The 18,489-nt window shown below is 39.9% G+C and overlaps 1 protein-coding gene across 1 annotated transcript in view; it reads right to left on the bottom strand.

Annotated features, from left to right (window-relative positions):
- The window catches only part of SKAP1 (src kinase associated phosphoprotein 1), a 368,343-nt gene that overhangs the window by 94,519 nt on the left and 255,335 nt on the right, over positions 1-18,489 (bottom strand). Inside the window, exons 5-6 of the mRNA XM_067470003.1 lie at positions 4,268-4,342; positions 844-927 (exon numbers count right to left, since the gene is read on the bottom strand). Coding sequence (XP_067326104.1) covers positions 844-927; positions 4,268-4,342 — 159 coding nt within the window. The remainder of the gene's footprint in view (positions 1-843; positions 928-4,267; positions 4,343-18,489) is intronic.

The following is an 18,489-nucleotide window of genomic DNA, read 5'->3' as shown; positions in this document are numbered from 1 at the left end:
GGGGAGGGTTAAAGCCAGTCTGACAGCTAATAGGGGGGAAAATGGGCAGTACTTTATTTACACAGGGCCTTGTGTCCGTATTTCTCCTTTCCCTCATTCTTTACTGACAAGGGTGTTAGAATACAACCAGACTATGTTCTTCCTAAGGCCGTATCTAAATGGCAGAATCCCACACTGCCTGGTAGGCAATTTATCATACAGCTGGAAGAGCTCATGTGATGCAATGCTTAAAGTGTTGCATGTGGATCAGGGAGACCGGGATTCTTATCCATGATTGGCTATGAAAATTATTGGGTAAGTTTAGATGTAAAATTTTTCCAGAGTTGTAATGGAATAGTTTATTAAATCCTCTGGATATCTCTCTGGAGAGTCAGTATGGTGTAGTGGTTTGAATGTTGGACTAGGACACTGGGAGACCAGGGCTTAATTCCCAACTCAGACATTGAAATCTAATAGGTGACCTTGAGCAAGTCATACTGTCTCATCTGCAGAGAAAGGCAAGGGAAAACACCCTCTGAACAAATTCTGCTAAGAATACCCATGTGATACGTATGCTTTGGAGTAGCCATAAGTCTGAATGGATTGAAGGTATGCAACAACAAAACTCTCTAAGATCCTTGCAGCAGTATAAAAGCAAGTGTGGAAAGGAATGTCATCAGTTAAAGGTGATACTGAATTGAACTGGCTTTAGAGCAAAAATGCCTATGCCACTCTCTGATGTGAAAAACTGGAAACTCATGAAGGTGTTTCATGAGTCCTTCAATAGATTCCTGCTGTCTTTCTCCTCAGTGCAATCACATGATAACATTAGAGGTTTGTGGGTGTGTCAGGAGCATTACATACTTTTTTCATTCGCATAGTAATAGAAGGCCATATTGTCGAGGACACACCATCGTTTCTGCCACTCAGAGCCAAAGATTTTGGGGTCTGTGAACATGAAAGGAGAAGGAGGTGAATAAAGGTCAGGAGTCAATAGCTTGGAAACAGGAAATGATTCTCCATCTCCAAGGAGGTTCCAAAGTTCCCAAGGCCTATGCTAATCGGAGGCTGTTGTTATCATCAATCCCTGCCACCAAGAACTACTCCTACTTCTGCTCCCAGGCAATCTGTTTCTGCCAACAGTGTACAAGGCTCTGCACAGAAAACAGTTTTTTCTGCCTACTATCAATTGTAAGAAATCTGGTAGAGAAATTTGCATTTAACCCAGTGGTTATCAACCTATGGATCTCCAGATGTTTTGGCTTTCAACGCCCAGAAATCCTAACAGCTGATAAACTGGCTGGGATTTCTGGGAGTTGAGGTCAAAACATCTGGGGACCCACAGGTTGAGAACCACTGCATTAACGCAATGAAAATACACATATCAATTTATAACATTTGTCACCTGTGTGCTTCAAATATTTATAATTTCCTCCCATATTTAATTAGTCTTATCAGTTTATTAATCTGTTTGCTTAGTTGTACACCTTTTACAGCTGAGCAAACTGGGTCTTTGGACTCTAATAAAGTTTTGATTGATTGGTTTCTCCACTAGCAGATACTACACACTGTCCCATCCTTGAATGCTGTGAAGTTCTATGGATTGCTATCTAGTCAATTCTGTGTTTAGAAGATAAAAATAGATATTTAATTTCCCTCTCCTATGAGGCCAAGTCCTTAGCCATATGTTTCCAAGCATAATAATAATAATAATAATAATAATAATGACTACTTTATTTTTATACGCCACCAACCATCTCCCCTAGGGGACTCGGGGTGGTTTACAAGGGACATGCCCAAGATTACAATTAAAACACACATGTGAAACACTTTAACCAATTAAAACATCAGATAAAACAAATAACAACACAATTGAAAGCAATATAAAAACAATACAGCTGAAAGAAACATAGCTGAGGTACAGATTCAATGAGTGCAATACATTTTTACAGGAGCGCAAGAACATGCAACAATACAATAAACTGGGCAGGAAATACTGTCATAACATATGTTGAAGCAGAACATATGCCAGTGAAGGTTCATGATAAATGCAAACTATATAGATGAAGAGTAGCAGAACCAAGTAATTTTTCACTTGAGGGTGTACCTTTCCTAAGTATATGTTCCGTTTATTCTCTAACTTAGGAGCCCCTAGTGGTGCAGCATGTTAAACCGCTGAGCTGCTGAACTTGCTGATTGAAAGGTTGGCGGTTTGAATTTGGGGAGTGGGGTGAACTCCCATTGTTAGCCCTAGCTTCTACCAACCTAGCAGTTTGAACACATGCAAACACATGCAAATTTGGGATCATCAATAGGTACTGCCTCGGCGGGAAGGTAACAGCACTCCATGTAGTCATGCTGGCCAATGACCTTGGAGGCATCTACGGACAACGGCAGTTCTTCAGTTTAGAAAAGAAGATGAGCACCACCCCTCAGAGTTGGACATGACTAGATTTAACATCGAGGGGAAACCTTTACCTTTATTTTCTAACTTGACCAAATTTATCTCTTTCCAACATGAACAGTGGAGAGATTTGTTTACCAAGAGCCCATGGTGTAACAGGGAAGGGGCACATTATTTTGGAAAAACAGGGTGAGGTATCTCCCTCAACCCAAAACATAGGTTGTTCTTAAATTTATAGCATCTTAAAACTAACACATTTTATTTGACAGATGATTCCATGGACTTCAACCTACTTCATCAGGTATAGTCCACAAACGCTTATACCAAATAAAATGTAAGGTGCCATCTGTGTTGTGTTGTCCACAAACTAACACAACTCGCTCCCCAAATTTTATTTGAAACAATACCCTTAATATTATCTCTCCATATACAAATAAGTCTCCCTTTTGCTGAATGAAGATGGCACCTTTGCCATTTGAAAGCTTTCTCCATTTAGAACATTCTCTTGAGGAATCTCCAGTTATTTCTTAAACATTGACTTCCATGAAGACAAATCTATCTGCTGAGCAATCAGTGTAAATCTGCTTTTACAAGGTCTGGACAGCATTGACTGTTTTAATGTCCACATAAACACCTCTTGAAGTTAATGTGTAACGTGCCACTGTTTTGTCATGGGTACTTAACTGCTTTGAGTCTTGTTTCAGAGAGGAAAGTAGGATATAAATATATATAATAATACTTGTGAACACTGCATCTAACTGACTTTCTGCCCACAGTTTCTGTCACATAGTCTTTCAGTTCACTGTTGATATAAGATAAAGGGATGTGAACTGATAACGATCCGGGGCCAATCACCATCTCTCAGACTACCCTACCCAACAAAGAAAATTGGGAGGAGGACAATGAACATTGCCTTGACCTCTGAGGAAGTAAAGTGGGCTAGAAACATACCAAGTAAAGTACATTCTTAAATACATGCATAAACACTAGGCCTGGGCGGTTTCGTTCGTTAATTTTGTAATTCGTTAAATATTCGTTAATTTTAGCAATTACAAAACGATTACAAAACTTATTTTTAAACCCGGAAGTGTTTTTAAATATCGAAATGGCAGGCGCCAAAAATTTTTGTATTTCCGTCCATTTCGGAAATACGTAAGATGGCCTGGCGATGCTTGCTGGGAGCTCTCCTCTCTCTCCTCTCTTAGCCAGTCAGAGGCAGAGCCTGAAAGAGGAGGAGGAGGAGGAGGAGGAGGAGAGGGCGGGGAAGGCGCCAGCTGAGCAAGCGAGCGAGAGGGCGAGCGAGAGGGCGAGCGAGAGGGCGAGCGAGAGGGCGAGCGAGAGGGCGAGCGAGAGGGCGAGCGACCCTCAGCGGGAAGGCGGCCCGTCCCTCCTTCCTCACCTTTGCGGTGGGTGTGCTTCATTCTCCCAATTCCTTAGCGGAGGGCTGTGCTTCGTTCTCCCAATTGCTTAGCGGAGGGCTGGGCTAGATGGCCTTTGGGGAGCCCTTCTCCCAATTTCGCATTGCTTCGGAGGAGCCGGGCCCGACTCGGCGGCAGCGCTTGAGGGCCCGCCAGAGTGAGTGCCTGCCTTCCCTCAATAATAATTTCTCCTCCCTATTCTACTAAATTAATAATTAAATTAAAAAATATTTAAAAAATATTGAAAAAAAGGGCGCCATCTTTACAAAATGTTTTGTAAATATTAACGAAATTTCGTAAATACCGAACTTTTTTAAGGGAAAATTTTGTAATTATTTTAAATATCGAAACAAAAAAAAACCCCAAATACAAATCGATTTTAGAAACAAATTTTTGCGTTGTTACCCAGGCCTACACACACACACATGAAGCAGCAACAGTAACCATGATTTAATTGTTCCTTTACCTCTGGATTTTTTCTCCAAGTATCCTTGTTTTAGTATTATGTGATCTTGAAAAGACTTCTGTGAGTTGTTCTCAGCTTTGAAAAATAAATAAATAAAAGAACAATTATGGATTTAAAATGGAAAATTAAGCTTTCTAGTTTGAGAAGTACATGTGAAAAAAAACAATCAAGAAAATCCAATTGTATATAAGTCACAATCTTAACTGTCACCAGTTTCAATTTTTCTGGATTATAGAATCTAAATGCTGAAGACTGACAGTCAACTTCCATGTAATTGGATTCCATAATATACCAGTAAGACAAACATGGCCCATTCAAGGGAATCCCATTAGCTATTGCCATGCAATATGCCTGCTTCTTGGCAGGGGGTTGGACTGGATGGCCCATGATGTCTCTTCCAACTCTTTGATTCTATGATTCTATGAACTGCCATATCTTTTCGGGAAGCCAGTCTAAATATGATACAAAAATTTAGTTCTGGCATAGCATGATAACTGACCAGTTATATTTTTCTTGGAACATTCCTCTGTGTGTGTGTGTGTTAAGGCCCAGCTGAAGGTTGAAACTGATTAGAATCCATTTTGGGTTATGACAGGTTGTCACTGTGGGATGACTAACGGTACAATATTATGCATGTGTATTTAGAAATAAATCACACTGAGCTTAATGGGTCTGTAATGAAAAGCAAGATCCACCCTTTCTGCGAATGCCCCCTCTTTGGCTGAAGAGACTCCTTAGTCGTCATTGCCAAAGCACTCATGTAGGCACAATATATTTGCATCATGCCACACAGACTGTCAGAAAGAGAAAAACAAGTGGATGGGAAATCCCTTCATGTTACATCTCAACACATGATTTGCAGGAATCCAATGCTATGTTAAATATTGCAACACACATAGTCAAAATCCTTTTTGATCGGATCGTTCTTTCCTTCTCCCTTGGGATTCTCCCTACAAAAATAGTATTATTTAAAGAAGCAGTTATTATCTCCATCTTCAGTGGCTGAGTGGGATGTTGTCTACCCGCTTATATTATGCAAATTGATAAGTACTTTAGAGTTTCTGTTAAGTCAGTGTTAATTAGTCAATTTTAATGCTTTGCTTTCTTTAAAAAAGCAATACCTCATTTCTTTACTGCTCTCTGTCTCACCTCTTTAATTAATGTACCTTTAATTGGAGCTGCTGGAAGTGCCTGGTGCATTATAATTCAGAATATGTCCTATTTATGAGTTCAACCACTCATCCATGTTGAAAAGCTGGTAAAGAAGTTCCCGAGAAACCTCAGCAAGCTGGACTAGGAGCTGAGCTCAGAAAAGTTCTTTTTTTAGACTACATACAACTCCCAGGATCTTCCAGCCAGCATTGGGAAATTCTGAGAATCCAAAACAAACATTTCCAGGTTTGGTTAGGAGTGCCTACCAACTTCTTGACATGAGTGTTTCTTTGCTCCTGAATGTCTCAATCACAAGGGTGATCTCCCTTCTCAGACATATTTAGGATTTAAATAGAAGAAAATGGTGTTCAGTGAGAGTTTTGTAACCAAGCTAAATATTTCTCATACAGTCAAATGTGAAAGAGGGGTGAGAATGTGTGCTTGTATGATTACATGGGAATTCCCTATAGTATCCCTTGTTATCCGTAGGGATACCAAGGTGCTTGTTTATAAAGCTATTGTCCTCCCAACCCGGCTATACGCCTGTGAGACATGGACTGTTTACGGACATCACATGTAACTCCTGAAACAATTCCATCAGCGCTGCCTCCAAAAAATCCTGCAAATCTCTTGGGAAGACGAGCAAACAAATGGCAGCGTGCTGGAAGAAGCAAAGACCACCAGCATTGAAGTGATAGTTCTTCACCATCAACCGGCCACGTTGTCCGGATGCCCGACCACCGTCTCCCAAAGCAGTTGTCCGGATGCCTAATCACCGTCTCCCAAAGCAGTTGCTCTACTCCAAACTCAAGAATGGAAAATGGAATGTTGGAGGGTAGGAAAAGAGATTTAAAGAGGGGCTCAAAGCCAACCTTAAAAACTCTGGCATAGACACTGAGAACTGGGAAGTCCTGGCCCTTGAGCGCTCCAGCTGGAGATCAGCTGTGACCAGCAGTGCTGTAGAATTTGAAGAGGCACAAATGGAGGGTGAAAGAGAGAAATGTGCCAAGAGGAAGGCGCATCAAGCCAATCCTGACCGGGACCGCCTTCCACCAATACTCTCACTGCGGGAGAACATGCAGATTAAGAATAGGGCTCCACAGTCACCTACGTACCCACTGCCAGTACACTGATCTTGGAAGACAATCCTACTCGGACAACGAGGGATTGCCTAAGGACACGGGAATTGCTTCCAGTTGTGTGGATAGAGTACAACAATCCCATGTAGCTTGATATGTCCAATGAGGCTGGATGTGTGGGTTCCACATTCAAGGCCCTTGAGTAAAAGCTCTACAACTTTGATCCCCCACTGAAGTTATTGTTCAAGGATGTATCTTTTCCAGTGTTACATTTGGCAATGGTTAGAGATTTGTGGATGAATTGATGGATGTAAGTGTCAGCTAAATATACATTGAAACATCGAACTCTGACCTGGAAATGTTTCATTCCAATCCCACATGTTTTTTCTATGGATTTTTAGAGGCAAGCAAAAGGTACCTTGTAGTACCTTTAAGAGATGTAGTGAAAACATCTTCCAAGATTTGTGACTCAAAACACATTTTGAAGTAGCTTTAGCTCTGGGAGTAGCAGCCCAGTGGTGAGTTTTGGACACATAATTAAATAAAAATATCTTACTTTCTATTACAGTTCACTGCACACTATGGAAACATTTAACATATATCCTGCTCATCAAGCCCAGTCCTGCAAATCGATCCCTGGTCTGTCTCAACGAGAGATTTACACCCTCTGGTAGACATTTACATAACCTTTTGCCTGGCCCGCTTATATTTCTTGTTAATTAGCTGAAAGCTCAGAGTGTTGAGTCAATTAATTCTTCCAGTTTCTCAGTATGCGAACTGGAAATCAGAGGCCCCAGCCTGGAGTTCTATATTGGAAAGAGCAATACCAAACCAGAATACTTGGCTGCTCCTAATTGCTGGACTATAGACCTCATCACATTAAGACTGGGATTCGCCATGCATTGTGGCAAATCTGGCAGGGAGCATGGAGAACCTGTTGCCCCGCGTCCTGCATCACCGTGCTTCCCTTCCACCCCATCACATGGGGGAAGTGTTTGCCACCTGGCCTCCCCCTGTTGAGAATTTTTGGAGAACAGGAGAAGTCCCAGCAGATTAGAGGAGGGAAAATGTTATCCCTCTCTTCAAGAAGGGAAAATAGAGGACCCAAAGAATAACAATCCAGTCATAGAATCATAGAGTCGGAAGAGACCTTATGGGCCATCCAGTCCAACCCCCTGCCAAGAAGCAGGAAAATTGCAATCAAATCACCCCTGACAGATGGCCATCCAGCCTCTGTTTGAAAGCCTCTAAAAAAGATAACTCCACCACACTCTGGAGCAGAGGGTTCCGCTACTGAACAGCTCTCAAAGTTAGGAAGTCCTTTCCTGTAGTTTGAAGCCATTGATGTCAGTCTAACATCAATAGCAAGAAAGTTTCTGGAGCAGATCATTAAGGAGGCAGTCTGCAATCACTTAGAAAGGGATGCTGTGATTACTAAAAGTCAGCATGGATTTCTCAAAAACAAGTTATGCCAGACCAATCTTATCTCTTTTTTTTTTTTGATAGGGTTACAAACTTGGTAGATGCATATTTTGATTTCAGCAAGGCCTTCAACAAGGTTCCCCATGAACTTTTTGCAAGCAAACTAGTCAAATGTGGAATAGGCAGTGCTAGTACTAGGTACATCTGTACTTGGTTAAATGACTGAACTTAAAGAGTGCTCATCAATGCTACCTCTTCATCCTGGAAAGAAGTGATGAGTGAAGTACTTCAGGGTTTGGTCCTCGACCCAATACTGTTCAACATCTTTATTAATGACATGTGTGGCGTTGGATTAGATGGCCCATGTGGTCTCTTCCAACTATGATACTATACAACACAGGAAGCCTCCTGTGTTGCCACCATGGCAAAAAACGCCTCCTCTTTAATTGCACATCAGAGTCCCATTGGGAGTAGGTCTACATCATGAGATTGGAGCTGGTAAGCTCCATGTCGCAAGTGAAGAGGGAGAATCATACAATGGACAATTTTGCCTATCTGATAAGGTCATAAGAGATGTACCCCACAAATAATCCATCCCATTTTTTTTCATGTCAGGAGCGACTTGAGAAACTGCAAGTCGCTTCTGGTGTGAGAGAATTGGCCATCTGCAAGGATGTTGCCCAGGGGATACCCAGATGTTTTTGATGTTTTACCATCCTTGTGAGAGGCTTCTCTCATTTCCCCACATGGGGTGCTGGAGCTGATAGAGGGAGCTCATTCGCACTCTCCCTGGATTTCAACCTCTGACCTGTCAGTCTTCAGTCTATCCCAATGTTGCAAAGACTCTTGGACTCTAAACTCTGGTCATATCAAATTCACATACATAGGATATTTTTGATGGCATTACAAGCCTATTCATGAGGCTTTAATGGAACCCATGAATTAAATACACTAAATACAGTCAGATCATCTCTGAGCAACAGAAAACCACTTCTGTTAGGAACTCTGGGCTTTATACATGACACAGAAGAAAACATATTTTTGTCTATATGGTCATTTGTCCTAGACAAATCTCCCTGCTCCTTTGAAAAGCTTCAACAATTTTCATGCCTGTCAACAGGTATGTGTGTAGGGTGAAGAAGGAACATACTGGCTGTCAGCACTAAAGGGTATGACATACTGAAAGACCATGATTGCCTGATGGCCTTCTACTAAGCAAATGACTCCCCTATTTCATTCTTCCCTTCTGTCACTTTCCTTTCCTTTTCCTCACCACTTAGTTCCTTCTAAAATGCATGAGGCAATAGAGGCTTAGGCTAAGAATCCATATGACGCATATCTTCTAATTCTTCTTTTTCTGACTTATTTTATTCAACAGGGAGATGATTATTCCAGCTTCTAACAAATTTACCATTTCATTAGTGAACTATATGAATAACTTCAATGTTAATCAGTCAATCTACATAGTTTTAAAGAGTGAAGAGTGTTTTAAAGAATTAATAACTTTTAAAATTAGCAATGTTCCCAAAAAGAGGGCCACATCAGCCTTATGGTTTCCTTCAGAGATGGAGAATCTGTGGATACAGAGAGCGACTATAATTGTTTTGTATAGTGGTTGGTGCTCTTTTTTTTTTTTTACAGATGTTATTGAATGACAACTCCCATCACTTTTGATGACCAGCCATACAGACTGGTGATAACTGCAACCCAACAGCACTTGAGGCCCTGAAGTTGGGGAGATGTTAAAGGACATTTTAAAACCAGATATCAGATCCACACACCTTGTATCTAAATTCCAAACCCACTATCCTGACTAAACATAACAAACTGCAGCCTTCCAGATGTTATTGTATCACAAATCCCGTCAGCTCTAGTCATGATGTCTGGTGCTGATGAATACAGAAGTTGTAACCCAGCATCTGGAGACTGGCCAGATTTGGGCCATAAGCCTTGCGTTTGACATTTGTGCCCTAGAACATAAAAAATGGCTGAAGATGCAGAAGAGAACCTAACCGAGATTCAGGCTGTGAGTTTGACTGCACTAAACTCAAGTTGAAATCAAATCTATTCCAACAATACTGTCCAAACACACAATTCTAATTTTCACTCTCTGATTACTACAGTTACAGTTAAATATTAAATGAGAACAAACTAGAAAAACTGCAACATATAATATTAGTGATCTCACACAGACCCCCTGCAAACATTGTAGCTGAAATGTGCTGTAAAATTGGAAGCTAGAGCTGTCAATTAGCAAACTACAGCCCAGTCTAATCCTTCCTCATTGTACCACCATGTTTTCCTTATGCTGTAATGCAGGAGACATAATGTCTGGGTATGTTACTTTTTTGTTTTTAAACCATTATAGAATCATAATCAGCAAGATACTCCGTATCAGGCCTGAGTGGCTAACTCTGGAACTCAACAGGATAGATCTAACCTGATCTGGAGCAAATTAAAACTGATCTGAGTCACAATAATTAGCAAAATAATTAACTTATGAGTAGGAAAACACTTTATTTAAAAATTGACATCAAGAGGGAAATTGTGGCTTTAAGTAATTGTAGGTGAATTGTGGCTTAAGTGGTTTATTCAAGTGGGACAAATTGTGTCATCTGAATATTGAAAAGGGGAAAATTCAACATACAAGGGATCATAAGATTACAGAGGCAAAAAATAACACAAAGGAGTCAAGATTTAATACGAACATTCGTATTTGAGGAAAAAAGGACCAAAGAGAAGAAGAGAGAAAAAGCAATGAAGATCGATAAGGACGAGATCATGAAAAGGCTGAAAGGTTAACAGAAGTTTAAATCTAATGCAAAACCATAGAGGAAACCAGTGAAGGGAAACCTATAGCAATGTAGGTATAACTAAGATGTGTAGAAAGAATTATGAAATGAACAGAACAGCTGAAAATGTTTTAAGGAAAAGCCATGATGTACTATGTATAAAATGCTATAGCAAAACAAGTTGGGAAAGGCTAAGCGAGGGCACAGTAGAAATAATATTTTTAAAGGCAGGATTTGGAAACTTTGAGACAGAAAGGAACTATAAACCTGAGCTAAGGCAGCAATAAGAAGCAAAAGAAAGAAAGAAAGAGAGTAGGATAACCACAAATGTCTTCTCTTCTCAAGACTTAATGTGTTGCTTCTAACCTGACAAAAAGTAAAAGCAAAACTGAATGTTTAGAGCAGTGGTTCCCAACCTTTGGTCTGTCGACCACCAGTGGTCCTCAAAAACAAAAATATGGTCCGCGGCCCCATTCCTACACTGTTGCCTTGAAACCACATGGCAACAAGAGCAACTGGTCTTGTGAAACCCTCTTATAGTGCTGAGGCAATGGAGATGTTGGGAAGGGAAAGGCTGACTACCCACGAAAGATTACTTCAGCTCTAGATTATTAAATATGGTTTTCTGTGGGCAACCAAGTGACAACTACTGGATGGCCTATGTTCTGTATCAGAAACTAGAGCTGATGTGGTCTATTCAATGCAATTTTCTGAATCAGCACCTCAAATAACCAAACTGAATCTAAAGTTGACCAAAAACTGATTTGTAACCCTTTTGGTACTAATGTTGAAGAGTGGTTCCTGGTTAAGTGGTCCCTGGTCAAGTGGCCCCCGGTCAAAGAAAGTGACCAGACTCAATCAAGAGGGAGCATTTACATAGATTACAAATTTCATACAGGCATGAAGCCAAAAAAGAGCACTACAAAATGCCAAAGAACAAACAGAATCAAGAAGGAAAGATTTACCAAATGTATGAAAGAAAGAAAAAATAAAGCAAAGAAATAAGTATTCCCAACTTAACATGCAGAAGAACATTAAGGATTTTATATGGAATTGTCTCTGTTTTCTTGAGCTCCAAAACTACATTGAAAAATGTTGAAAGAAAACATTACAAACAAGTTTAAAAAGTTAGAAGAAAGGAAATTGAACTAAGGAGAATACATAAACATTTTTGAAAAGGAAGAGAAAGAAAACAATTATTGTAAAAGAAATTGAGCTCCAAAGAACACTGTAAATCATTTTTTTGAAAGAATAACATGTTAAAGGGGGAAAAACTAACCACAGAAGAAAGAGATCAAATATATTAGCTGGCTATGCTGGCTGAATATTCTGGGAGATTTTCAAAATGTGACTTTTCCAGCTTCTAATCTAGGGTCTTGTATGTCCTCAAAGAAATGTTTCCTCTGGTAGTTTCATGACAAAAAAGCAAAACACACAGGCTCCTCCACTTGCCTAGATGTGACAATGAAGGAAACGCATGCTACTTCAAAATCAGTCAGGAAAATAGCAACCTGGACAAAAAGAAAACACCGTTTTCTCTTTGTAGTCACCCCTGCCAAATTCCTAAAGGTAAGGAATTCCTCTCTCTGGACCTGCAGCAGTGAATATGGCAGACGTCTGTGGAAACCTTGGCAATATTCCAAGTAGTAGTTAATTTATCTCAGACCCATCCATCTGCTATCTAAAAGTGCTACTGATCATCTCCCCAGTGGTCATGTTCACCGCTTTTTAGGCATGAAGCCTGTACCAGGAGGGGTTTCTCCTTGTTTGGCTATGCAGCTCTCTCTTAACATGCCAATTCATCTATGTTGTCAAATTTTCCTTCTTCTACTTCTCTCTTCCTTCAGAGAACTATTTTCATTTTAGAGTTTTATGACTCTGCAAAACTCTGGGGGTAGATATAAATCCTTGCAAATGTGTCTCAAGGTGAGCGTGAGGCACAACTGCAGCAGCCAAATATAAGAGTTCATTTGTGCAAATTCTCTGCCTCCCTCCCCATACTGTGCGTGTATATGTGCCTTCAAGTTGCCTTTTAACTTATGGCGATCCCATGAATTTCACAGGATTTTCCTAGGCAAGGAATACTTGGAGTTGGTTTTGACAATTCCTTTCTTTGAAATACAGCCTACAGTGTCTGGTATTCATTGGTGATCTCCTATTCAAGTACTAACCAGACCTGACCCTGCTTAACTTCTAAGATCAGACAGATTTGGAGTCTCTAGGGTCTTTTATTGAGGACGAACAGGAGTTTTCCTTCTCTTCTTCCCCAATTTAGGAATCCCTAGCTTTAAACCTATCGTAAAGAATTGGGGTTTTTTGTAAACTGCTTAGGCACAAAAAAACTGGAGAACACTAGGAAAAATGTGAGGGAAGTGAATGTGGCACTTACTCAAACACAATCCTTCCTTTACATTCAGTCCTGATTAGATTCTAGATTCAAATTCAAGTCTGTCATGACTCAAATGGGCCATTAGCTCACCTGAAAGCCCTTTCCACCACTGTAGATGGACCAGATGTAGTCATTCCTGCATTTTAAAAAAGCACACTCTTCTGAGCTCACATAATCCATAATTGATGGAAAACATTTGAAAGAGGCTGAAACAGAATGACAGTAAGTTTCTAGAGGCAAGCCTGAAAATTCCTTGGGCAATTACTGTTTTCAATTAGCTTCTCTCACCTCTATCTGAAGGAATACTGTGTCCAATTCTGGGCACCACAATTTAATGGAGATGTTGACAAGCTGGCATGTGTCCAGGCCATCTGTCAGGAGTATTTTGAATGTGATTTTCCTGCTTCTTGGCAGGGGGTTCGACTGGATGGTCCATGATCTCACTTCCAACTCTATGATTCTAGAGGCTTATTTCTATGTCCTGCTTTCTCTGCTGGCATAGACCAGACACTTCTCCTATAAAAAGACAAAACCCTTGCCATTCCCCCAGCGAAGACTGTCTACCAGGAACTAAGAAGAAAATTTTGATTCACACCTAATATCCCACATACTTGGATTGAACTGCTGAGGTGTTTAGGGGTAAGATATTCTATAACAGGGGTCCTCAAACTTTTTAAACAAAGGGCCAGGATACAGTCCCTCAAACTGTTGGAGGGTCAGATTATAATTTGGAAAAAAAGCATGAATGATTTCCCATGAACACTGCACATATTTTATTTGTAGTGCAAAAAACACTTAATACAAAAATTAAAATGGAGAACAAATTTAACAAATATAAACGTATTAGTATTTCAATGGGAAGTGTGGACCTGCTTTTGGTTGATGCGATAGGATTGTTGTCGTTGTTTGTGCTTTCAAGTTGTTTCAGACTTAGGTTGATCCTGAGAAAGGGTCGAGTAAATGACCTTGGAGGGCTGTATCCGGCCCTTGGGACTTAGTTTGAGGACCCCTGTTCTATAACATGAAATAGTGATTAAAATGCCCTGGTACAAATCTCACAAAGGTCTATGTTTCTATGACTCTATCATTATATTCCAAAAAGGAACAGAGCACCCCTTCCCCAATTCCAAATTAAAAGCAGAGAAAAATTTTGGACAGCTCTCTCAAAATGCGGCCCTCTTCATATTGCGCTGCAATCTGCTTGCCTTGACAGTAAAATCAGTTTTACATTAACAAAGTGTGGCTCTTTCTTGAAACCAAGCCCTGCTCCCCATCCCCTTATGCTGAAAACCCACAAATCTTAAATGTCATTTTGCAGTACACATTTATAATTACCATCACAGGCCTAGTACACAGGGAGACATTTGCCAATATGAATATTAACATTAATGTGCCCAATGCCAGTTCACCGATCCTGCTGGCAGGAATGTAAAAAATGCTTGAGTGAAACTTTTATTTAGATGTTAAAAGATTCCAAGCCTCAGCAGGGGTGGCAGAGGCCGTCCCTGTGAGTTCCCATCGCTGCTCGAGCTCGAATTGAATTACACCAGGGGGAAGGCGGGAAGCTGACAGTGAGCTGCTGCACTTATTTAATCTCATTTGCTATAAGAACATTGTCAGCATGGGGTTTTCCCTTGTCTCCATTTCTCAAAGAAATAAGTATGCAGGAAAACAGGCTGGACTCAGACGCTCCTTTTGCTGGAAGCCAAAAACAAGCAGCTTAACCAACCAGAATCTGGACACCATTCGGTCATCTAATCTGACCCAAGACTGTATTGTGTGAGTCATCACATATTCACACCCCATGCACACAACCCTATGAAGTGGGGCTGAATTTTCTTGGTTGCCTTATCGTCATGAAAACAGCAAGCTTGGTTTTGCCTGTCTTGCAGACACAGCTTGGAAATAATGAATTACCAGTACTTTCAATGAGATTCCACCCTTCTCCATTCAGCAACAAGAGTGTGATATGACATTTTAAACATACTATGTGGCAATGAAGTTAATTTATTTGAGCAGTGAGTAATGCTTTCTAGTTCCTTTTCAAAGTTACCTTTTAGGGGAGTATTTAGACATTTTTAGAGGCATTTTGACAGTCCTTCTCATCTTTTTCTGTTACTCTCTTATCAATTGTACACCCACCCCCAAAACAATACACAACAAAATAACTGTGAAACCATAAGCAGCACAAAATGTAACATAAGGAATTGCTTTCTTAGCACTGTTACCAAAAAATTACGATATCCCCTTTAAACAATTTCTCTGAACTAAGCTTAGTTCAGAGAAACCTATTTTAAGCCACTTTACATGTGCCATATCAAAATGTCCACAAGGCTAAACTTTGTAATAATTTACTTTTTGAGTCTTCTCATTCATGTGCACAGCTGTCTATATTACCCAGTTACAACAACACTTCAAATTATGTGGTTTCATTTGAATATACTGTACTACAAGCATGCACTGTTGTTTTCATTGCTGTTGTTTTTAATAGTCATTGATTTTGTCATTTTTTCTGTTGTTTAAGCTATAATACTGTGGTATGATTTTTGTATGGGAGAAGTTGTATGAGTGTTACACTATGAGTTACCACACTGGATGATACCAACTCTCACTTGCAGCTCTCCAAATCTCCCTGGTAGTCTCATAACACCTTGTAGTTGTCTTCTTCTATAGAAAGCACAGTATGCATGGGACAATCTTTTTTTTTTTTTAAACAACCCTATGCTATGAACATCCATTAAATGTTTACTGGGACACAACAGTTAAAGATCTCGACTGCATCTATTTAGTTATACATAGAGATGACTAAATATAATAAATTGGTCTTACCAAGTCCTGATAAACTGAAGGCCTACCGACTTCCAGGGGTGGCTGCTAGCTTTCATGTCAATTCTATGGCCAAGTTAAGTTCAGCACCTTGGATAGTTATTTTGAAGTTCAAATTACACCTGGAATGGATTAACTGCTACAGTGAAATGGTAGCCATCACTGTTCATTTCAGTGGCCAATGGCTGTCATTTCAATAGCAGATGGGTGAAACCTACTATTATTGGATTAGTAGGGCTTCTTTCTGTAGATGGTAAGCTAATACCATGTTTTCTATCAGCTTTACCAGAATCTATGAATTCAGCTTGAATAGAAGTTAGGCTGAAGGATCTATAATTTCTGTGATAATTTCCTCCAATCTTTTGTTACAAGATACATTTAATGCCCCAGTAATTAAAGAGATTGGAATGTTGTCACTTAAATGAAGAACCAAAATCTGAATGTTTATTGTCAAATAGTTCCAAAGAGGCTTCCTATCTATGTTTAGCATTATCTTCCACCTGTATGCCCTGTGAAAAATGTTGCAGGGAATATTGCAATTCCTAATTTATTATTTACTAGTGTAACTTTTAAGAACCTGTCGATTATGGGCAGGAAAAGACAAGATAAGGCAATATTTCAAAGAAAAAAAGAGAAAGCCACATGAGAGAAATGTAATACACTTGTCGGCATATGGATCATTTCAAATTGATCCTCGACAGAGTTAATTTTATGGCATTGGAGTAAATAAGAAAGTGTGTGAGAAGGGATCAAGCAGAAATATTTTATGTAGACATTTTTGTAAGAAGCTAGTAAGCAGAAATTCAAAAAGTGTGAGCATCGACAGGAAGGTAACTACACTGAGTCAATGCTAGAGTGACAATCAATGATAGCAAATCATATGGAAAAGACTTATTCAAGTAATGGATTTATTAGCAGGACTTATCTTTGCATTTCTAAGGACATGTTCAAACTGAGCTTTTCTATCTTATTTTATAAATTTACACATACATCATTATCTCAGTCTAGTAAAAGGCTCTTAAAATATTGATGAATGCTACAAAAATACAATTATTTTCTCTTTATTGTGTGATTCAAAGCATCTGATCACAATTTGCATGCACAGGCTGTATTGTTGTTAACCCACACAGCAGTCCAGAAAAGTTGTGGAGCTAGGGAAGTAATGCCATCTACAATATTCTGCAGTATCACAGACATCAACAAGCCATTTTTCCTGCTTAGGGGGCTTAGAATTGGAACCTTATGTTAAGAAAACTATAGAGCCACATTAAGTTTTTGGAATAAGGATTGAGAAAGTACTCAGACCACTACAATGCACACATGTCCAGAAGGAACTAGGTTTGGATGGCCTCTAGTTCTTTTTGTTGCATGCAGCATTAACAATGCCTTCCTGGGGTCTGTACCCACTAGTGCAGTGGTTCCCAATCTTTTTTTTGACAAGTGACCACTTTGACTAGGGACCACTCTCCAACTTTAGATTTGGTCAACTTTAGATTTGGTTTGGGGCTGATTTGAAAAATTGCACTGGATAGGCAACATCCAGTAGTCGCCATCTGCTTGCTCACAGAAAACCATATTTAATAATCTAGAGCTGATGTGATAGTATAAGAGGGTTTCACAAGACGGGTTGCTTTCATTGCTGCATGGTTTTGAGGCAACAGTGTAATAATGGTGAGACTGTAGACCATATTCTTGCAGACCACTAGTGGTTCACGGACCACAGGTTGGGAACCCCTGCACTAGTGAAACTGACTGACTACAAATCAATTAATACACATAAAAATGGCTGTTAAATCTCAGCATTGCCCTTAATGGAGATGTGCTGTGAATGTAATATGAATTAGTACAGTCTCTGTGTGGGCATGTATGAGACTAAGAGACAGACAGACAACTTAAACCACATCTTTCTTCCAAGGTATTCAATCCAGCAAACATGCTGCTCAGTCATTCTGTCCTTATGAGTATCCTGTGGGATATGTTTATTGTAGTCGCTTAAACATTATCCAAAAAGAGGTCAAAAGAATCCATCAGTTTGAATAAAATTTGCATATTCTACTTAGCATGCATACACACAAATCTAGAAATAATGGCTATAATTTAAAGAGAAATGAGAGTGATCTCCCCTTAGTGGCTGGGGATGATTCTGCCTTACTGAATTTGTGTGCATTCAATTTTAAGGCCCTTCTTATGATGCTTTAGCTTTAAAATCAACTTGGGTCAGACAGACCTCATCTCCATTGCTCTCTGTACATAAGGTCATTCCAGTCTGATTAGTCTAGCGGGGAAAGGGCGTGCAATGGTCATAGGTAAACTGGCCAACAGTGATCATATGGACGGGGGGGGGGGGGGAATTCAATTATATCAATAACTGAAAGCATGAGGCTGGTGGGGCGCTAAACTATTCTTCCACCAACACCTTTTCCTGATATCTCTTGCTAGAACATTCAGCACTTGAAGAGGCCGTGAGGTCAAGGAGTTCAATATGATATCACTCTCTTCTCTACTTGAAATGCATCTGTTGCTTTACTGATTTGGTGAGTCACCTATAGCCACAGGTGAAGA

This window comes from Anolis sagrei, chromosome 6 (genome assembly GCF_037176765.1).
Source record: "Anolis sagrei isolate rAnoSag1 chromosome 6, rAnoSag1.mat, whole genome shotgun sequence".
Taxonomy (NCBI): domain Eukaryota; kingdom Metazoa; phylum Chordata; class Lepidosauria; order Squamata; family Dactyloidae; genus Anolis; species Anolis sagrei.
The sequence above is the reverse complement of the archived record's forward strand: the minus strand, read 5'-3'. Positions and strand labels throughout refer to the sequence as shown.